General features: G+C 47.5%; 1 protein-coding gene across 1 annotated transcript in view; it reads left to right on the top strand.

Moving 5' to 3' along the window:
* Positions 1-23272, top strand: part of TENM4 (teneurin transmembrane protein 4) — a 682188-nt gene that overhangs the window by 584418 nt on the left and 74498 nt on the right. Inside the window, exon 18 of the mRNA XM_018043333.1 lies at positions 19315-19434. Coding sequence (XP_017898822.1) covers positions 19315-19434 — 120 coding nt within the window. The remainder of the gene's footprint in view (positions 1-19314; positions 19435-23272) is intronic.

Raw genomic sequence — 23272 nt, forward strand, 5'->3', positions numbered from 1 at the left:
TGCAGACTCACTGCTGTGTGACTGACTCTGGGAGATCCAAGTGTGAGGCCTGCTGGGACTATGAGATGGAGAGGGATTCAAGGCCAGGTCGGAACTGACAGGAACACCATCCTGTGGGAGAAGCCAGCCAGCCAGTCCTCAGTACGCGGGCTCTCCCCTGAACGCCTTTCCTCAAGGCTTGCCCACAGCAGGGACGAGGAGCCAGAGGGGCTGCAGTGCACAGATGACACCAGGAGTTCCTGGGGGCTTCCCATGCCTCTCTGCAGTGCCCCAGCTGGTCCACAGGAGCAGGGGCGGCCCGCGGGGACTGACGGGAGGGCCCCGGCCAAGCAGGGTACGTGCTGAGCTGGGCCGGCCGGTCTCCTCGGAGGGAAGTGCAAAGCCCAACTCAGAACTGAAGCGGAAGTGCTGCCAGATGGACTGGGGGTGAGGAAGGCCTCCCCCAGCGGCCCCATCGTGCTCATCTGTATCCCCAGAGCCCAGCACAGTGCTGGGCCCAGAGCAGGTGTTTCTTACAGGTTTTATGAGTGCAGTAGCTCAGACTGACACTCTGCCTCTGATGTGCTCAGCTCCACATTAAGTGAAAGAGGTATCAATGACGTCAGCTGACCTCAAGTGGGTCTACAGTAGGAGGGCCCAGATCAGGCTGGGGAACCCCCTTCAGCAGATTAGGTGGTTTGAATACCATCTTTCCATCCGGGCCTGGATGCCTGGGGCCCTTCAGCCTAGTAGATCACCTGTCCCTCCCCTGGACTCATGGAGAGAGTAAAGTGCAGGGCGCCCTCTATGGAGACTTGAGTGGGAAGGAAGGAGCCTCTCAGGTCTGCAAGCAGAAGAAGGATCCCTAGCTGGATCGTCAATACAAGGAGGGCAGATAACAGTACCTGGGGATCAGACAGCTGGGAAGGGGAGGACAGCATGAGATAACTCCTCCTCTAAGAGCACTTGAAAATCCCATGGATTGAGGAGCCTGGTGGGCTGCAGTCCATGGAGTCGCTAAGAGTCAGACACGACTGAGAGACTTCACTTTCACTTTTCACTTTCATGCATTAGAGAAGGAAATGGCAACCCACTCCAGTGTTCTTGCCTGGAGAATCCCAGGGACGGGGGAGCCTGGTGGGCTGCCATCTATGGGGTCGCACAGAGTCGGACATGACTAAAGTGACTTAGCAGCAGCAGCAGCAGCAAGAGCACTTGAGCACTTGAGCACTTATGTCTCTGTGACATAACTTTGATTGTATCCCTTAGCTTGCAAAAGACTGGCTGGATCAAAAGGGCTGGACACAGGGCAGACAGGGCAATTCTGTAAATACTTGTGGATTGCCACTGCTGGACAGGTTAGCGGATTATGGGAAGAGGAAGAAACACCGCCAAGTTACTTGACTAGCAGTTTAGAATATGTTCGAGGACCCTGAGTTGTTGAGAGGAAGAATGTGATGCTGTTAAGTCTTCTTGGGCTCCTCAAAACCTGATAGGTTATCAGCTCCCTCAGGCAAGTGGTTGGGTAAAGACAGATTCTATGAAAGTCAGCCGACGGAACACACTGAACCCAAAGAGAAAAGACTTCAGGAGTCATGGGAGGTTTAAGAAAGTAGGGGTGGGTGAGAGCATTCATCCCAAAGGAGACAGAGGATCATATTGTATAGAGAGGGTCAGATCCCATGGAGAGGAGAGAATGGGTAGGCACAGAGAGGAACAGAACTGCCAAGTTCTGTTTGCTGACTGTTAATCAACAGCTGTTCTGCACTAGGCCTGTGAGAAGATATGCATCTGACACCATTCCACTGGGACTTCCAGTGTATCCCACGCCCCACTGGTCATTGAACCTCTAGTGCCTAGCAGAGGGGTTGTTGTTGTTCAGGTGCTCAGTCGTGTCCAACTCTGTGAGCCCATGGACTGCAGCATGCCAGGCTTCCCTGTCCTTCACTGTCTCCTGGAGTTTGCTCAAATCATGTCCACTGAGTCGGTGATGCCATCCAACCGTCTCATCCTCTGTCATCCCCTTCTCCTCCTGCCTTCAGTCTTCCCCAGCCTCAGGTCTTTTCTAATGAGTTGGCTCTTCGTATCAGGTAGCCAAAGTATGGGAACTTCAGCAGGGGTTGGTACAGACTAAACCACGTTGAATGGTAGTTGAGTCAGGGAGTCAGCCAACCAGCTGCTCCTGAATGCCTGAACAGAGCAGAGAGTGTTTTCAGAGTTCAAAGGCAGGGGCATCCCTCCCAGTGCAAATCCAGGTCCCTGAACTCCACAGCACAGGGTCTGTATCTGGCCCACCTTTGTGTCTCTAGCACCAGCAGAGGGCCTGGCTCAGAGCAAGCAGCAGTGACTGGTCTTGCAAGTGAATGAGCAAACAAACAAACGAACTAACGAGTGAAGACTCCTGGCAGGACATGGCCTGTGGCCTGAGACAAAGATTTCAGTGAAGAGGGTTGACCATTGAAACGTTATTTATCCCACTTCAGGTCACAACAGCCCATTAGCACATCATGAAATCAATGTAGTCAGTCAAAACTAGTTTTTAAAGAATAAAGAAGTAAATTTAAATAGAAAGGGGTGCAATGGTGTAGAAAGTATCAGTGGAGCACTCTGAAAGGATATGTATTTCGTGACTCTTTGTGATATGTGTGCGTGTGTGTGCGTGTTCGTGTGTGCGTGCATGTGTGTACTCTTGAATAAGCTATCTCGCTTACTATGGGTTTCTGTTGAACGAAATTTTGAAATGCATTCTCTACTGAGGTGCCAGCATGACTTTGCATGATAATCAGGGAACGGAGAGAATTTTAATGTGGCTGGAGCATAATTGCAGTGATAGTATTTTCCAAGTCAAAAGTCAAGAGACATGCTTCAGTGTTTGGAATCAAGAGAGTGTTAAGAAATCCGGGGTGGATGACCTGCGGTGCTCGAGGCTGTGGAGGAAAAAGAATAACAGGATTTTGAAGCAAGAAGAGTAGTTTGGGGCAGGAACTGAGAAAGATCCACCCCTCGGCGGTTCACCAACCAGACCAGGGCATTTCGTCTCAGGTAAAACTGCTACAAACAGAAGTAAAATAACCTTGATACCACAAAAACCTTCAGAATTCCTCTCAGACCCTTTATAAAGGCACAAAATTGCCACAAAGTTTGGAAGTAAGAGGTTAGAAGAGGAGAACATGATGGAAAGAAGGAAGGAGAGATCATGCGTGCAATGTAATTTTTTGTCAGCCCTCTGCAGATCCAAAGCCACAGGCAGGTGTCCGGGTAGAGCCGGCCCAGAAATGCATTTGCAGGCCACTCCTCCCCCTCCCCGTCCCAGGCCTCAGACATCCCTCAGATAGCCCGCAGAGAGTCTGAGCAGTAGAGATCATCTAATGGAGTTCAGATAAACACCAGCTTCCTGACAGCTGGCCTCTGAGCGAATTTATTATTGAATTACACTCCTGCCTTTTCAGAACAAGCTGAGCTGACAGGCTACCCCATCAGTTTAAAAGGCGGGGGGGCGGGGTGGTGAAGGGGTGGGGGGCAGGGAGAAAGACAATGATAAATTACCCTGATGGCAGATAGAAGAAGGTAAAGATCCTGCTTCCTCCAAAATGTCAGCCATTATATATTATTCATGTTGGGTTTGAAAAAAAATCCCTCCCCACATTGAAATGAGTGTTTATGATGATAAAGCAACTAGGTGAATTTAATTCAGGATGCAGGCAGCAACTTCTCACATCATCCTGATAAGCAGCTAACAACTCTTCCTCTGCCACTTGATCATCCCTTTATTGATTCCAAAACCGAATTACGATCTGTTTGCTTTGTAGCCTGAGCGTTTTCCTAGCTGTCCGTCACAGGAAGCTTTAGCCGATGATGCTGCGCCAAAGCAGGAGCCACGCGGGGTTTAGAGGGAGAGGCCGTACGTTCAGGTCCTTGGGCAAGTGAGAGCAAGCCACCGCGGGCAAGCGAGGCTCAGCATCCTCATCTGGAATGTGGGGTTACTCATTCTCACCCTGCAGGTTGTGTGGAAGAGTGAATTGGAGAAAATTCCCAGGAAGCTGGCGCACAGCACGCATTCAGTCATAGCACCGAGTATTTACCAAGGATGTTCTATGTGTGAGGCATTGTTTGAAAGGCTTGGTGAGGTTTGTGAGTGGAAACATCTTTACATCTCCCCTGAAACCAGCTTCCTGACTTAGGGAATTCATCTTTTCCAGATAGGAAACTGAGGCACAGAGAAGGTGAGTAACCTGGCTCAGGACAGACAGCTTGTGAGTGGCCGAGCCAGCCTTTGAAGCCAAGGCAGGTGGCTCTGGAGCCCACATACCGAGCCTTTGTTCTCCTCTGCTAGGTCTTGCATATTCCCACCTCCACATCTTCAGGCAGGAAGTGTATACAAGGTGGGGCCGCTGCAACTCTGCAGCCTGAGCTGGCCCTTTCTCTCTGCTCCCATGCAGCACAGCCAGAGGCTACCGTGCAGCGGCTCCCAGTGCTCCCGAGTGTGGCCTCAGAGGCAGGCGGCGGGGCTTGACTGTGAGCCACACCCCTTGCCAGCTGCATGACCTCACTTTCCTCATCTGTCACATGAGGACAATGATTGGTACCTTGTGGGGATGTCTGAGGATTAAAGGAGATATGAAACACTTACGTGTCAGAGCAAGTAGGCATTGGACGAGTGCTCATTGCCATTATCACTTAGAGCAAACGTTCGCATAGATACAGCCGATGTGAACACTGGCAAGGACTTTTGTATTTGTATAGGTTTCAGTGTCACTGTGAGAACTGGGAGGGAAATGAGAATCTTAGCCTGAAACGCTGATGTGGTTGTATAACTCATGCATGGGTCTGAGCATTGCAGCAGGCAGAGATGAAGGGACCCTTGAGACCAGCAGCCCTTTGTGGTAGAAAAGGAGCCTTTGAGGCCGGAGGAGACTCTTGGCTCAGCGAGGCAGTAGCAGGGTCTAAGTCCTGGCAAACCTGGAGTCCTCAGTGAGGTTCTCAGGTGATAATTCCTGTGTCTGTTAAGTCAGGGCGTGTGTGCGTGCTAAGTCGCTCAGTCATGTCCAACTCTTTGCAACCCCATGGACTGTAGTCTGCCAGGCTCCTCTGTCCATGGGATTCTCCAGGCAAGAATACTGGAGTGGGTTGCCATACCCCCCTCCAGGGGATCTTCCCAACCCAGGGATTGAACCCACATCTTTTCACGTTTCCTACATTGACAGGCAGGTTCTTTACCAGGGACTGTCTGCATTTCCATCCAAGACTATAAGCTCCAAGCACAGAGAAGTTAAAATATTGGCAGGGCATGTACTGATATTGTCCTCCCTGGAGAATACAGGGTCAGGACTTAACAGATGTCTCTGCAGCAAATCTGGTCAGCTCTCCAGTGCAGTCCTGGGGCCGTGGAGAGCTGGCTCTTAGTGAGCGCCACAATGTGGGGCTGCAGTGAGGAGATGCTACAGGGTTGGTTCTGTGAGATTCTAGGAAAAGCCTGAATGAACATTCTGGCCAACCCAAAACCTGTGGGCCGTGTTCTCACAGAGGAAGGAGCTCTGCCTGCCCACCTCCCCCACCTCCTCTCCTCCTCCCCCCACCCCTGCGGGGTCCTGTGACTCCCCCCTGCAGGTCTACCCTGCAGTGTCTAGGCCAGCCCCAAGCTGAGGTGACTGACTTGGAGCAAGCCTAGGTGCCCAGCCTCAAGTCCTCCTACTGTTCCTCTGCCTGACCCTTTATGTGCCAGCTCTGCCCAGGGGGTTTCTGTCTTGCCCCGGAATCCCAACCTCATTTCCTACCCCTAAGTTTCTGATGTAAGCACCCTGGCAGTCCTGCTCAGCCCCCAACCCTCCCACCCCTGACTCCTCGAGTCTTGCTTCCCCTGGGCTGGCTCCAGCCCCTGCTGCGTCTGGGTCTGGAGCTCCTCCCTTGCTCTGTGTCGGAACCTGGGCCTTGTTCCCTGGTGCATGGGGCATGCACATCCAGCTGGCCCTGGGAGCCCCTCACCACGGCCTGTGCCCTATTGGTCTTCCACCCCGCCCCTGGAAGGACCGTTTCCCTGGAATGCCACCTGTGTGTGGTTCTGCACCTCAGGTCTGGCTGAGCTGATTTCTGCAGCCCCTTCCCGTGTCTCTGCCCAGCCCCCATCCTACCCCAGGAAGTGGATCTAATGTCCACTCCATCGTAGTTTCTCCTTTTGGGGTAAAGTAGCAAAGCCTCCCTTTTGCGGGGGAAGCAAGCCCTGTCCTGGAAGACAGGAAGACAGGACACGCAGTCATGAAATGACCTTGTCCACTGAGACTCAAGGCAGAGCTGCCTCAAGCTTTTCTAGCAACACAAGCCATCCCCTGAGGAATCCTCTTAGAGGCAGGCTTCCGGCTGCATGGCCCAGAGAACAGGCTGTCTGTATATGCTCTCACCTTCCCTGACCCCAGGGGCACATGGCTGATGTCTCTGAGTTGTGTCCCCTTGCCCGACCAGCGCTGTCACCCAGCATCAGGAGCCTTGCTCCTCCAAAGTGATCTCCACTGGCCAGTGTCTCTCCATCCCGCCCATCCTCTGCCACAGCCAGGACTCACTTCTCTGGAAGTACAGTGTCACAAACAGTCAAGGGCTCTGTTCTTGTGTGCACCTTTGTGGACCAGCAGAAACTGTTCCAGAGAATTCCTGTGGTAGAATCAAGTGTCAGCTTTCAACAGCCAGGTTGCCCCCAGGCTTGAATGATCAGATCTGTGGCCTGGGAGTGCATGCTCCCTGAGTGTCTGAAGTAGCTCATCAGCCACAGAAAGTTAGGAGATTACAGGACCACTGTCTTCTGGGCTCTGCAGAAGGCAAGTCTAAAGGCCCAGAAGACACATGTGGTTGCAGGGCCATCTTGTCATTGGATGCCCTCAGGTGGGCTCAGAACATCACAGCAGACCTGCCCATGCCCCAGCCTCAGTGCATGATGAAGGGGGAGCTTCACCCATCTCTAGGGATCGTGTCCCTCACCTGTAAGTGAGGGCCTTGGACCCTTTCACCCAAACGACTGTCTCATTCAGAGTTAAGTTCCGACTCATCTGAAGAAGGCTGTGGATTTCTTCTTTCCTCTCCCCAGACATACTCAAAGTCCAAGAGGAAAAACGTGTTCTGTCATGAACTGGAGTACGTCCCTATAACATTCAACCCACATACCCAGCAAGTGATCTGGGAGCCTCTGGTGGAGTCTGAACTGAGCCCAAGTCCAAGTGAAAAAACAGAGTCAGGGTACTTGGGCAGGGCCTGGCGCCGATGCTAGCTGTGGTGTGTTTGTCTGTCATACTAGAATGACCTGGTGGGCAGCTCCCTTCTTTTTTACCCCTTGCTAGCTTTACTTCTAGATACAAGGATTGTTCATAAAGTCAAATTGTATTCATTCCAGAAGGTGAGTTCCTCATGCAAAGAGATTTTGTCTCATTTGCTGTTAGTAACTTTACTGTTTAGAATGCAGTGGGAAATGAACCAGAAACCACTGGCACTGCTCTGCTCTAGTGTTCACAGGAGAGGAAATGGATGCGTAAGCATCTTCCCTATCACCCAGAACCGTGTACAGCACAAAGTAGCTGCTCAATTAAATTTCCAGCAACTGAACCCTATTCTCGTTTACCTGGCCTTTTGTCTATGATTCTCTTCCCCCAACCCACCCACTGGGGAAGGAAATGGCAGCCTACTCCAGAAATCTTGCCTGGGAAATCCCATGGACAGAGGAGCCTGGAGAGCTCCAGTCCATGGGGTCACGAAAGAGTCAAACATGCCTTGGCAACTAAACAAGAAGAAAAACAACCCACATATATATTTTTCACTTTGGGCTGTGTGGAATAGTTATATTCGTATTTCTCATATTTTAATATTATTCACATTTCATTTCCATTTTTTTCATTCACTAATATGATCTCCATTTATCTTTTTACTAAACATTTAATGAATGCACACTAATAGACCTACTTCTGCACTAAGCACAGAGTTATAGAGATGAAAAGGACATAGTTATTCCCCACAAAGAACTCACAATCTAGAGAAGATAAGGTATTTGAACAGATGAATACAATTCAGTGGGATAAGTACCTTGTGCTTTCCTCACGAAAGGAGGGAGTGGGTTCTTTGTCCTGGAAAGTCAAGAAGAGCTTTATTGAGAGGCAGGCCTTAAAGGACTGATTAGCAGGGAAGTGGAGAAGTCATTTGAGGCAAAGGAACCAAAACGTAGACAAAGTCAGGGAGGCAGGGAAGTGCTTGCCCAGACAAGGGTATGAGAAGTAGTTTTACGTGGCAGCAGCGTCGGATGTGCTATAAGAGTGTGGATTTTATCAAATCAAGTTCTGTTGGCTTGGGCCTACCAAGTTAATTGAAAGACATACGTAGCAAACCTAGGAAGAGCATTGAAATAAGTATTAAAGAATGAAACACAGCTCGAAGTTAGCTGTTTTTAAAAATCTGTTTATTTTTAGCTGCACTGGGTATTCGTTGCTGCGCACAGGCTTTCTCTAGTTGCAGCGAGCGGGGGCTGCTCTTTGTTGCAGAGTGAGGGCTTCTCATCACAGTGGCTTCTTGTTGAGGAGCACAGGACCTAGGCACATGGGCTTCAGTAGTTGCGTTGCATGGGCTTAGCGGCCCAGCAGCAAGTGGGCTCTTGCCAGACCAAGGCTTGAACCCATGTCCACTGCATTGGCAGGCAGGCTCTTAACCACTGGACCACCAGGAAGGACCCACAGTTATTGCATACAGTAATATACAGTATATTACAGCTTATTTCATACAAAGAAAGCAAAGACGCCATTGTAACTCAAGTGCTGTACAGTGGTCCCAGGGTGGCTACCCAACACGGCCCATGAAGTACAGAAGGAGATATTAGAACATCTGTCCACATTTACTTACCTTTAAAAGTAAGAATAAATGTTTCCTTGGATGGAACACTCGGCTTTCTCTGAGTTGCTTGGTCCCAGTGTTAGTTGGTTATGTCTGAACCAGCACACAAGGTTTTCTGAGGCCGGTGAGGATCTACTCTTCACAGAGCTTTACTGGTTTATTCTTACAAATAATAGAGCTTTACCATATAGTCAAAGCTATGGTTATGCCAGTTGTCGTGTATGGATGTGAGAGTTGGACTGTAAAGAAGGCTGAGCACCAAAGAATTGATGCTTTTGAACTGTCTTCAAGAGAAGACTCTTGAGAGTCCCTTGGACTGCAAAGAGATCAAACCAGTGGATTCTAAAGGAAATCAACCCTGAATATTCATTGGAAGGACTGATGCTGAAGCTGAAACTCCAATACTTTGGCCACCTGATGCGAAGAACTGACTTATTTGAAAAGACTGTGATGCTGGGAAAGATTGAGGGCAGGAGGAGAAGGGGTCAACAGAGGATGAGATGGTTGGATGCCATCACTGACTCAATGGACGTGAGGTTGAGCAAGCTCTGAGAGATGGTGATGGACAGGGAAGCCAGGCATGCTGCAGTCCATGGGGTCACAAAGATTTGGACATGACTGAGCAACCAACAACAACAAAATTATACAATGATTGTGTTTTGTGTGTGTGTGTGTGTGTGTGTGTGCATGCGTGTAAAACCAAATTTACATTAAAAATGGGGTCCAGTGACATAAAAGAATTTTGCAAAGTAAGATGCTAAGTGCAAATATTAGGTTGGTGCAGAAGTAATTGCTGGTTTTGCATTGTTGAACTTGGCCATTTGCTATTAGAATACATTCTTAAATGTGATTATGTTATACATCATTTTAATGTACATTTCTTAGCTTTATGTTTTTTGCTAGTGAATTATTACTTGCTGTTTATTCTATATGTATTTTAGACTATAGAAATGATGTTAGACAAAAGGCAAATTCAAGCAGTTTTCTTATTTGAGTTCAAAATGGGTCATCAGGCAGCAGAGACAACCCCCAACATCAGCAACACATTTGGCCCAGGAACTGCTAATGAACTTACAGGGCAGTGGTGGTTCAAGAAGTTTTACGAAGGAGATGAGATCCTTGAAGATGAGGAGCATAGTAGCCAGCCATCAGAAGCTGACCCTGACCAACTGAGAGCAATGATCAAGGCCGATCCTCTTACACCTATGTGAGAAGTTGTCCAGGATCTCAGCATCAACCATTCTATAGTCATGCAGCATTTGAAGCAAATTGGAAAGGTGAAAAAGCTCAGTGAGTGAGTGCCTCATGAGCTGACCACAAATCAAAACAATTGTTTTGAAGTGTCCTCTTATTCTATTCAACAGCAGACCATTTCTTGATTGGATTGTGACATGCAATGAAAAGTAGATTTTATATGGTAACCAGTGATGATCAGTGGTTCATCATAGTGACTGGACCAAGAAGAAGCTCCAGAGCACTTGCCAAAGCCAAAGTTGTGCCAGAAAATGGGTCATAGTCACTATTTGGTGATCTGCTGTCAGTCTGAAATACTACAGCTTTGTGGGCCCTGGTGAAACCATTACATCCAAGAAGTATGCTCAGCAAATTGATGAGATACAGGCAAAAACTGCAATTCTTGCAGCCAGTATTGGTCAAAAGAATGGGCCAAATTCTTCTCCACAACAATGCCCAGCTGCATGTCACACAACCAATGCTTCAAATGTTGTATGGATTGGGCTACAAAGTTTTGCCTCATATCCCATATTCAGGTTACCTCTCACCAACTGACTCGACAACTTTTTGCAGGGAAAATGCTTCTACAACCAGCAGGACGTAGAAAATCCTTTCCAAGAGTTCGTCGAATCCTGAAGCACAGATTTTTATTCTACAGAAATAAGCAAACTTATTTCTCATTGGCAAAAATATATTGATTGTAATGGTTCCTATTTTGATTAATAAAGATGTGTTTGAGCCTTGTGCTTCGGCTTCCCAGGTAAAGAGTCTGCCTGCAATGTGGGAGACCCAGCTTCAATCCCTGGGCCAGGAAGATCCCCTGAAGAAGGAGATGGCAACCCACTCCAGTATTCTTGCCTGGAGAATCCCCGTGGAGAGAGGAGCCTGGTGGAATACAGTTCATGGGGTTGCAAAGAGTTGGACACAACTGAGCGACTTCACTTTCACTTTCACTTTTGAACCTAGTTATAATGGTTGAAAATTCACAGTCCAAAACCACTATTGCTCTTGCACCAACCTAATACCAGCTGACAGTCAGATGGCAGAGCTGATATTGCTACTCCTGGTACAAATCTGCCTCAACTCCACTATGAAGGATCATTAAAAACAGAAATGATCATTCTCATTAGACCCAACAAAAAGGGAAGCAGAAGATTCAAAACTGTCAAGACTAGTTGATATATTCATTTTTGTGCATTAAACCTTATACCAAGCATATATTATGCTTTTCAGTATTAGCTAATGATGGTAGCACATATGTACAACTTACTAATAAATATAAATGCATCCATGGAGCCTGCGCAAAATGTTTACAGAAAAGGTTGTGATCAAAAAGGGCTTTCAGAGCCCTGCTGATGTTAACTCTGATCTTTTAGGCAGCTAAAACAAATTGAGATTCTCAGTTTTTAGTTGTGTATCTGTGTCAGATGGTAAGTAGCCGAAGAGGTGAAGTAACTCTCCTGAGTCCTCATGGATAGTAAATGAAATATTTTCTTTAATGTACTTTTTATTTTTTGGCCATACCACATGACATGTGGAATCTTAGTTCCCCAACCAGGGATTGAACCCACACACCTGCATTGGAAGCACAGAGTCCTAATTACTGGGCCACCAGAGAAATCCCATAAATGAAGTCTTGAATTTGAATCCTGGCTCTTCAGCCACTCTTGCAAGAATGGGCAAGTCCATCCCCTGCCTAGACTTTATTTCCTCACTTCTGCAATGAAAAGTGCGAAGGAGATGATCAGGATGGTTTCTTCTCACATGACAAGGTGGAAGATATCAGGCTAGAAAAGCTGGTTGAAGAAACAGAGGCAGAGCCCCAAGATGGAAAGATCAGAAGAGAAAACAGCAGAGCGGCCCATGTGGCCAGGCTGGAAAGAAGTCTCAGAGGCTGCCAGGTGGACAGAGTCAGACTTTGACTGGGAACCCCCTTGATGGAGGTCATATGACAGGCTGTGAGGTGGGGCTTCTCATCTGGGCCCACATAAGGTTCTTATAGGACTTCCCTGGTGGCTCAGACAGTAAAGAATCCACCTGCAATGCAGGAGAGCCAGGTTCAATTCTCAGGTTGGGAAGATCTCCTGGAGGGGAGGGCATGACAACCCAGTCCAGTATTCTTGCCTGGAGAATCCCCACGGACAGATGAGCCTACAGTCCATGGGGTCGCAAACGAGTCAGACATGACTGAGCAACTAACACACTTTTTTTTTTCAAGGTTCTTACAAGAGGGTAGATGAAGTGTAGTGGGTGCTGGAAAGATCCCCCATCAGTCAGCATGAATTAGGAGAAAACAGTTTAAAGGGTTGGTACAAGTCAAGCATATAAACCTGTTTAAAGTAGGTAATGCGGAGGGGTGATTTGCATAACCGACAGTGGCAGATAGTAGCAAACGCTCCACAGCAGAGAAAAGGCCAGAGTTGTCTTTGCACCTTGATAGATCCCAAATGATGATTCCGCTTTGCTGAATACCAACTTCAATAGCTGTTTCCGTTTAATAACAGCAGCAACAACAACAACAACAAGTCAAGCTGCAGTTTTTCTTCCTTTGCTTTTGTCTGTCTGCTTGTATAATACACAGTGAATAAGAAATCTAACTGAATTTCCAGCAGTCTTTTTTTTTTTAATTTTGCAAAATTTTAAGTGTACAGAAGAGTAGGGCTGCAGGCAGAGGTGGGCAGATCCTCTCAGGGAGGGAACCAAGCCTTGGGATGCAGCTAGCTTGTGGCCGCCTTGGAGGCCCAGCTTCGGCAGCCCTCCGTGCCCTAGCCATATCACTGTCAAGGTCACGTAGCTTAGAGTTCTTTGGTATCTCCCTCACCTTCAGTTACAGAAATGCATCCGTTCTTTATTCATTCAGTAAATAATTTATCAAGAGCTTACTCCGCTCCATGCATTCAAATTCCAGGGCGAACCCCTGTGTTGGCAGAGGCTTTCTTTTGCCCACTCAGAAATGAGCATCACCCATGCATGGTGTTGGCAATCCAACAGCGAGGGAGCTGTGGTCCCTGTCTTCAAGGAGCTCGTAATCTGCTGGGAGATCACAAGTTTGCCCGATAGCCTGACAACACTCAGAGTCTTTGCAGAGACAGTCTGGGGGTGCAAGTGCTGGGGTACCACTCCAGGTGGGGTCTGAGGATGAGCAGGTGGTTTTCAAGTGAAGAGAATGGGTGGAAGAGTCCATGTAGGGGGAAAAATTTAGAAATAAGTGTAAGCATTGTATGAGCTCCATTAAGATTCTGAAGCCATGTGTAGTAGGGCTGCTTGAGCTGGATTGAGTAGCACCAGATTACAGCCATCATACATCCCACTTTACATCCACCTGGCAAAAAAATTCAGCCTGCATGAGCAGATGAGAGAATGGAGGTCCAGAGAGACCAGGTGCACTCCAGGGTCGTGCCAGAGTCAGAGCTGAGATCCAACCCCCTGCCCAGGGCTCTTTCACTACAGCCCTCCACTTCTCCCCGATGGGCAGCTCGGGTGAGTTTTGTATTTGCTTGGTTCTATTTCACAGTGGTGTTGTCTCTCCAACACTTTCCTCTCATGATCCAAACCTGGCCGCTGTCCCCGGGAAGCAGTCAGGCAGATCTTCCCCATCACTGGCGTCAGCCAGGGCACCTCAGTCAGGCCCAGAGTGTATGGTTGGGCAAATGCCAGAGTGTTTGACACCCCCCCCACCCTTGGCCTGGCACGAGCGCTCCTTCCTGGCAGAGTTCACCCAGCCTAATTGCTTGTTTTGTATCCCAGCTGCCTGACATATGCCAAACCCATGTGTTGACTCACTGGTGTCAGACAACTATACTCAGACGTTTCAAATTGGCCTTGCTGAGCTCCAGCCAGCAACTGGGGACTAGAATCCATGTATTTCTATAAGCCCAGCACCTAACACAGTGCCTAGCTTTGAGTAGATGCCTCGTGTTCTACATTATGTGAATTTCAGTGAGTGCAGGTGAATAACACTGTAGTAAGAAGAAGGACTTGGAAGCATTAGGAGACCTAGCTTTGAGCCCACTGAGTTCTCTGTTGTATGACCTTGAGCAAGTCTGCTCTCTCTGAATTTCAGTTACTTGATCATTTCTCACCTAATAAGCACTCAGGCAGAATATTGCATGCTTACCCAGCCCTGGGAGATGGAAGCATGTGGGATAGCTGTGCAAATGTGAATAGTATCACTGGATGACAGCCACACCGTGGAGACATACTTGGAAGGTTTAGAGCAGCCTAGCAGAGGGGTGATTAATTGTGCCAGGAAGAGTTGGCAACAGCCTTACTGAAGTGATGACAGCTTAGATGGGACCCCAAGAATGAGTAGAAAATAACCTCGTTATGCCAAGACAGTGACCACAGAAAAGCAAAACACGTCAGCTCTAGGACTGATGGTAAGAGGATCAGATAAGCCAGCCAAGACGCCAAGTTGGTGGCAGTGATTTGCACCTTGCATTAGTGATTTCTCACCAAGTCCATCTTCCATTACGGAATTTCACAGTCAAAGCAGCACCTATTTCTGAGATGCACTGATCCGTAGTATGAGGGTCAGTGTTCCAGTGGTGGATGAAGCTGGCTCATACCAGTTCACAGGGACTGTTTATTAAGTGTTCAGGAATTCTGCAAGCTAGTCCTTAAGCACAATAATTATTTTAAAACTACATAACATCACAAATTATATTAAAAGCAAAGGTAATAATCAAAACTTAGCACATCCTAGTTATTTCGCTGTTTTCTCATCATCTTTGTTCTGGAGTTTATTTAGGTCTCGAGTCTCTCTGATGGAAATACTGCTATCTCATGGTATCTGGCCATCTCTTCCCAACTCTGGTTGTGGTGACATCTTATCGGTAGTATGGAATCGGCTATGGTGGAAGTCTTTACACCACAGAAATAGGCAAATGCCGCAAGTTAAAGTCACTGTTCTTTGGAAAGCCAGTTGTTAAACATTCGCCACTGCCCCACTGGTAGCATCCAATAAATACCTTGATGAAGAAAGAAAGCGTTTGGGAGCCCAACACCCACATCTCTTCAGACCTCCCTAGATAAAAACACGTGGCAGGAGACACATTTCTGAGAACCATCCATGGAGCAGACTCCCCCAACCTCTGTTGTTCCATGGAAGACTTTATGTTGAACTGGGTTTTTCTTGACAACTGAAAGTCATGGTCAGATAGAAGGAGGATGGAAGTGTGTTTCTCCAGGACTCAATTTCTGAGCCAAATGCCTGTTTTGGCAGGAGGCCTCAGTGGCCCACTGGGGTATAGGGAGTCAACTTAATCTTCTCCAGAATCCAAGGCAATCCACAGGAGCCCAGGCTAAAATTACATCTGCTCGGGCTTGCCGAGGTGGAGGTGACGTGATGGCCAAATGGTGCTGATTTAATGTTGCCCAATTATCAGGAAATCCCTGAAGGGAGATAAATCAGAGGCGGCCAGCCTGCCTGTGGATGAAGGGCAGCAGCCAGGGCAGCCCCCGAAAAGGAAACCATCCCCAGAGGGCTGGTTATCGTCCAGACAGACTCAGAAGTCACACATGTCAGGGGGAGGCTGGAGAGGAGCCAGCACCAGGAGATGCGATCTGTTAGTAATTCTCTAGAAGGACAGAGTTCCAGCAAATAAGAAATCCAATTTTCCTCCATTAGAGAAAGCATCTCTTAGTCCTGGCTGAATACAATTGATGGAATAAATCTTTCCCATTAGCGGAGAGATAATTTTACCTAAATATATTGGGAGACCTTCAGAACAGGAACGGAAAGTCTTTGCTGAGCTTCACCTGCTTAACTTGCTTGCCATGTAATTGCATTTAGACCAAGGGCCTCGGAAGGAAACCACTGACTGAATTAACATTAACCAGATTGTGTGTGGTAGGGGGGAGAGGAGTGGCCGGGTGGGGCTGGGGCGCTCAGTGCATTGTGGGTAGTCATCCCTGCCTTCAGAAAGGACAAGCTCACACCGGTGAGCCCAGCTGCTTACAAGCCTGGTGTTAATTGCTTTTCTCATCAAACAGAGAAAAGTTTATCACTCTAGGAAGCTAGAGATGTAGGTACCTAATAAAGCAGAGGCAGAGTTTAAGATCTTTTTTTTGTTGTTTTTTTATGAACGCCCACAGACCTCATCACTAGCTCTTCCCCAGGTCAGAAAAAAAGCCTTCTGAACTGAGGTGAATGGAGAAGGTGGTCTGGACATCAGCGCCTGCATCTTTGCCTAAGATTTGTCTTGTCCGCTAGGGCTGTCTCCCCAGCGCCCTGATCCCTTAGGACCTTGACACCAGTGAGCATCTCCACGTCCACCCGTTGGCAGTGGTGTGCAGACCGGTCTAGAGTTGGACCCAGAGCTGAGGCCTGGACTTCCAGGCTGGCTCTGCCCCCTACCTCCCTGTGTGGCTTGGAGCAAACACCATGATGTCTGTGGACTGAGTTCCTCCTCTTCCGCTAACTCAGTGATTTTCAAACTAGCCTTCCTCTGGCTTCTGCAAACAGTAAGACTCCACAAGTTGCCTTCAGGACCATCCCAAGCAGAAAAGGGGGCCCCACCCCTACTTCATCTGGAGATCTTGTTTCTAATGGTTTTCCACTTGGGGATCCTTATAAAATATCATCTGCTAAGAAGATACTGTTCCTGAAATATTTGAAAAACATCATTTTAGATGACCTATGATTGTTCCTCTTATTTACTCAGTTCACTGTTTATGTTTGTTTAAACAATCACCTCTCTGAAGAGGGACATGGCAACCCACTCCAGCGTTCTGGCCTGGAGAATCCCGAGCCTGGTGGGCTACAGTCCATGGGTCTCAAAGAGTCAGACATGACTGAAGCGACTTAGCTCACATGCAAACAGTCACCTAGTGCTAGTAGGCATTTCCAGGTTCTCGAGAGAGAGAGAGAAAAAAAAAAACAGTAGACCTTGACCGTGGCCTTAAAAGAGTTGGTGATCCAGTGGAGAGGAGAAGCGTGTGCTGTGTGGCAGGCCATCGAGGGGTTTGTGCCGGGTTTCAGAAGAGACTGAGACTAGTTCTAATTAGGGGCATCAAGAAAGGTTTCAGGGAAGAGGTGTTGTTTGAAGCTGGGTCTTTAACGATGAGAATGTGGGGAGAGGGTTGCAGGATAATGACATCTGAGGAAGATGGAGGAGCATCGCACAGACACAGAGGCTTTAAACGTTTGCCTGAGAAGTTGGGGAAAAGCAGATGGCTTGTTGCCTGGAGTATAGGAGAGCAGGGAGGTGGTGTTGGGAGAGGTGCCACGTTCCAGAACCCGCTCCAAGGGGACCTCAGCTTTTGCCCTTCTCCTTTCTCCTGTGCCAGATGAGAGGAAGTGCCCTCCATCCTGGCCACTTTCTTCAGTGTCTGCTTCTAGTGAGACTGCTGGGCCAGTATGTAGTTACTCTGAACGTGATGGAGAACAGAGAATCAAAGAGCTGGGACCAAGCCAGGATCTGAACCCAAGTCACATGACTCCACATCCGTATGCATAACTATACTGGGGCTTCCCTGATGGCTCAGACAGTACCGAACCTGCCTGCAGTGCGGGAGACCCAGGTTCTGTCCCTGGGTCTGGAAGATCCCCTGGAGAAGGAAACGGTAACCCACTCCAGTATTCTTACCTGGAAAAATCCATGGACGGGGAGTCTGGCAGGCTACAGTCCGTGGGGTCACAAAGAGTTGAACTCAACTGAGCAGTCATGCAACCCAGACGACTATACTGTATGGTTGCCTTGGATCAGTTTCGTCTCCTTACAGCATTGTACAGTATCTGTAGGAGATAACCTGTAAGTGAGACACCTGAAAATTGTTCTCAATAATAATTCTTTAGGGAACAGTTTGATGACTTAGTAGGTTAGTGCAAAAGTAGTTGTGGTTTTACATTGTTGAACTTTGTTATTTGATATTAGAATACATTCTGAAATAAATGTGGCTTGTTATACATCATTTTAATGCATATTCCTCCCTTTATTATTTTGCTCCTGACTTATTAATTGCTGCTTATTTTTACTTACTTTATACTGTAGAAATGATGTTAGACAAAAAGCAAATTCAAGCAGTTTTTTTTATTTGAGTTCAAAATGGGTCATAAAGCAGCAGAGACAACTCACAACATCCATCATGAATTTGGCCCAGGAACTGCTAACAAATGTACAGGGCAGTGGTGGTTCAAAAAGTTTTGCAAAGGAGACAAGAGCCTTGAAGATGAGCCCAGTGGTCGGCCATTAGAGGATCAAAGCTGATCCTCTTACAACTGCGTGAGAAGTTGCCAAAGAACTCAGCATTGACCATTCTATGGTCATTCAGCATTGGAAGCAAATTGGAAAGGTGAGAAAGCTCCATCAGTGGGTGCCTCATGAGCTGACTGCAAATCAAAAAAAAAAAAAATCATTGTTTTGAAGTGTCATCTTTTATTCTACGCAACAACAGTGAACTATCTCCCGATCAGATTGTGACGTGCAATGAAAAGAGGATTTTATCGGGCAACCAGTGATGACCGGCTCAGTGATTAGACCAAGAAGAAGCTTCAAAGCACTTCCCAAAGCCAAACTTATACCAAAAAAAAAAAAAAGGCCCTGGTCATTGTTTGGTGGTCTGCTGCTGGTCTTGTCTGCTTCACTAGAGCTTTCTGAATCCCAACAAAACCATTACATCTGAAAAGTATGCTCTGTGAACCGAGAGGCACCGAAAACTGCAACGCCTGCAGCCAGCATTGATCAACTAAAAGGACCCGATTCTCCACGATAACACCTGACCACACATCGCACAACTCTCATTTCAAAAGTTGAACATATTGGGCCATGAAGTTTTGCATCATCCACCATATCCACCAGATCTGTCGCCAACCAGCTATCACTTCTTCAGGCATCTTGGCAACTTTTTGCAGGGAAAACACTTCCACAATCAGTAGGAGACAGAAAATGCTTTCCAATATTTCACTGAATCCCAAAGCACAGATTTTTATGCTACAGGAATAAACAAACTTATTTCTCATTAGCAAAAATGTATTCATTGTAATGGTTCCTATTTTGATTAATGAAGATGTATTTGAGCCTAGTTATAATGGTTTAAAATTCACAGTCGGAGGACACATTAACTTTTGTACTAATCTAAAAAGATTGAGGCAGTAAATAAAAAAGTAGTGCTCATGTTGAGTGGATACCATGAGCCCCTGGATGCCAAGATCTATCTGAGTGACCTGCCTTCTGCCTTCTTACCTGCTAGCCAGGGTTCTGTCATCGTAAGTAGGTCATGTTATTCTCTCTCTTCCACCCACAGGCATGCATGTGTCATTCGTGGTCAAGTCATGACGTCGGATGGGACCCCACTGGTTGGTGTGAATATCAGTTTTGTCAATAACCCTCTCTTTGGATACACCATCAGCAGGCAGGATGGCAGGTAAGAGGACTTTTGGCAACCAGTGCTAGTACAGGCCCTGTACTCGTGGTCTTGCCAACATAGCTGCTGCTGGAATGACATCGTGCAGAGAGGATGGGACCTGGAGTCAGAGGACCTGCATCCATGTACTCAACCCTGCAACTCGCTTGCTGTGAGTGAGGTCTTATAGCTGACTCTGTCCTGAGTCATCTTGGCTCTAAATTAAGCAGTTTTTTCTTATTTGGTTCTCAGAGTAAGCACTAGGTACCTTATATATATTTTCCTGTTTCATAGCTTATGATATAAAATACTGTCACATGGACCATTTTCTACAGATCAGACAGCTCCTAAAGTCTTAGCATTCCTGCTGCAGGGTTCCACCTGCAACCACCTAGGTCTATGGAAGCTGCTGCTTGATACCTGAACTCTGACCTTCAGATCCCGGTGAGGACCTTTAGGTTACCAGCCTGAATGAAGTCAAGTCTCTCTAATCACTCTAGCTCCCCCGTTTGCTGGCCATGTGTTCTTGGACCTATCTCCAAGCCTCTCTCGGCCTCACGTTCTTCATCTGTTAAGTGGTCCCTAATATCATCAGTCTTACCCAGTGGCGTGGTAAGTATTCGGTTCTTTGATAGAAAAACGCCATGCACATACTAGGTGTTTAATAAATTTTAGTTCCCTGCCCCACTCTGGTTCACCCTGTATCTTCAGGGTCTAACACATAGTAAGTATACAATAAATATTAGCTGTTTATTAAAATTACAAATTAAGAAGGTGATGATTCCAGTGCAAGCCATAAGACTATTTCAGAGAGAAGGGGAGGGAAAGGAGGAAAGTGGGATATTTAGGCTGTCAGTGGTGACAAGTCCTCTATTTTTAATAAAATCAGGTAGTGGCACTCCATCTGGCTGAGTGTGGGCCCATAAGGTTGATTTTCACTCTGTGTTGGAAATTGTGCCCCAGCCTGATTGATTTTAGCGCCTCTTTAATCCAGTCTCAGATGTGAACGTGTCCTGGCCGAGGTGATAATGAAGTAAAGTCTCATCTGTTTGTAGACACATGTGCCTCTTAGATGGGACTGGCATGCTTTGCATGGGGGGCCAACTGCCTCCTCCTCCCCCCTGTTCCCCCCTCCTCCCCCTCCCTGTGAATGGAAGAGGTTGGCGGCCAGTCCCCAGGGGCTGTCTTCCCCAGGCCAGGCCAGGCCACTGACCCCCAGAAGCACCTCAGTGTAGACTCGCGATACAGCACAGAGAAGTCTCCTCCCTCCTGGTGTTTTTCCCATCTTCCACCTTTGGGCTGCCTGCTTTATGGAAATGGCAGATGTCAGCATTGTAGGCAACAGGTATCCTGACTACATTATTACCTGCTGTGAAACAGTCATCAAAAAGGAGTCATGGGGGCTGCTTTTTTTTTTTTTCCATAAAACTTGTCCAGGAATCTTCCCGGGCAGTGTAGTGGTTAAGACTCCGTGCTTCCACTGCAGATGGCAGGGGTTCAATCCCTGGTCAGGGAACTAAGGTCCTGTATACTGCACAGCATGGCCGAAACATTTTTTTTTAATTAAAAAAAATAGCTTGTCCATCGTTCTTATGAGATAGCAAATCGTCCATCCTCGGCTCACTGTGCTTGCTTAGGATGGGTCCGTAAGACACACTAGAGTCCACTAAGTTTGGTGGGCCGTGGGCAGTGCGCACTTAGCACCTCCAGGCTCTGATTCCTCCTGCTGCGCTGTCCCTGCAGTCTCCACATGAGAGCATGGTCGTCCTGGGTGGTAAGTGCCAGTCGTATTTCCTGAACTAACCAACTAAATCACACCAGAGTGGCCAGACTCAGCCATAACCTAGAGCTTGAGTTTCAGAACAGTTCTTACAAGTGCATTTATGGAGCTTACACTTTCTTCCCATCTCAGACACTACATAATGCATGGGAAAGTCATTACTTATTCTCTAAGCGTTACTTACTCTCTGAAGAGCCCGGTTTGTTGTATGTGAATGGGGAGCATCGTGCCAATTTCCCTCCCGTGTTTTCCTGACTCACCTTCTCTGTTACCTCTCACACCCAGGAGAAACTGAAAGGCTAGAGACACAGCCTGGAGATAATAGTATATGCAAGTCCAGGGCCCAGGTCCAATTCATCTTTGTATTCCTCACTTGTGCTGCAGGCACTTTGCCTTTACCCAGATGCCCATCCCCCTCACACTTACACACACACCCACACCCCCTCACAGTTACACACACACACACCCTCACACTTACACACACACACACACCCTCACACTTACACACACACCCTCACACTTACACACACACCCTCACACTTACACACACACACCCTCACACTTACACACACCCTCACACTTACACACACACATACCCCCTCACACTTACACACACCCTCACACTTACACACACCCTCACACTTACACACACACACACACCCTCACACTTACACACCCCCTCACACTTACACACACACACACACCCCATGCTGAAATGCCAGACCTCAAGTTGTAAGAAGATTTCACAAACAGAAGACAGTAGCAGGGAAGCTAGCCAAACAGATCATTATAAAGACGGAAAATAGAAGTCATGAGGAAAAATTTAGAGGAATTAGCAGACAAGAGAAGCAGCTCAGAGTCACTGAAGCACAAAGCCCAGGGAATGGAGCCCAGCGCTTTCCTCATCCATTATCTCACCGGTCTAATCAATAACTCTGCCAAGTGACAGTGATCACCAACTTCAGCTCACACAGGGAGGCTGGGGCGCAGGCAGGCGATGTCAGCCACCGTGGACTAAATAGCAGCGCTCTGGCCAGCCGTCACCAAGTCTGGCTTCATGCGAGCAGCAGGCCTTCCCTCTGAGGCCAGAAGCACAGCCGTGTCCGCAGCGAGGTTTCCCTTCAGGTGAGCGGGCCTGGCTCTTGGCAGAAGCCACCCCCAGCTGGCTCGTGGCCTTGAGAAAGTGTCTTTTCATTTTGTCTTCATTCCCTCCCCACACTTATCCTCATGTGAAGGGAGCGTGTAAGTCAGGCCACAGTCCTGCTTGACAGTTAAAAATGTTCCGTCACGCTGTTCACCTGACACTGCCACAAAAGTGTTGATCAACTGTACCCCAAAACAAAGTGCTTTTGGTTAAAAAAATGTCCTGTCCACAACAGTGTTGACCGACTGTACCCCAAAACAAAGTGCTTTTGGTTAAAAAAAATGTCCTGTCCACGACAGTGTTGACCGACTGTACCCCAAAACAAAGTGCTTTTGGTTAAAAAAAATGTCCTGTCCACGACAGTGTTGACCGACTGTACCCCAAAACAAAGTGCTTTTGGTTAAAAAAAATGTCCTGTCCACGACAGTGTTGATCAAATGTACCCCAAAACAAAATGCTTTTGGTGTTAAAAAAAAATGTCCTGTCAAAGTACCAATGCTGTCATTTCTGTGACAGAAAACTTGTTCCCTGAGTGTTTTCCCCAAACAAAGCCAACACCTAAACTCTTAGCTGAAAATAAACACTTTCCCTGGTTTTTCTCTATCATCAAGTATCAAAGGATGGTGGTACCCAACTTCCTCTACACAGAGGTTACGTGAACCTAGAAGGGCCTCAGTGACGAGCAGGCAAAACAGATAAAAAGGTTTAGCATAACACAGAAGAGTCAGGCTTTGGAGCTTGGGAACCCAAATCCGAGGGCACCATCTACCAAGAGCAAGATTTAATGCTAGTTCAGTGCAAAACCCCTGCAGCTTCTAGAAGAGGGAAGAGCAAACTGGAGCAATGAGGCTAATCCTGCCAGGTGTGCTTATCTGGGATGAAAATGAGGTCCTGGGGTAAGGGTCCCAAAAACCAGCTACACAGGTAAACACTGG

This window comes from Capra hircus, chromosome 29 (genome assembly GCF_001704415.2).
Source record: "Capra hircus breed San Clemente chromosome 29, ASM170441v1, whole genome shotgun sequence".
NCBI classification, from domain to species: Eukaryota; Metazoa; Chordata; class Mammalia; order Artiodactyla; family Bovidae; genus Capra; species Capra hircus.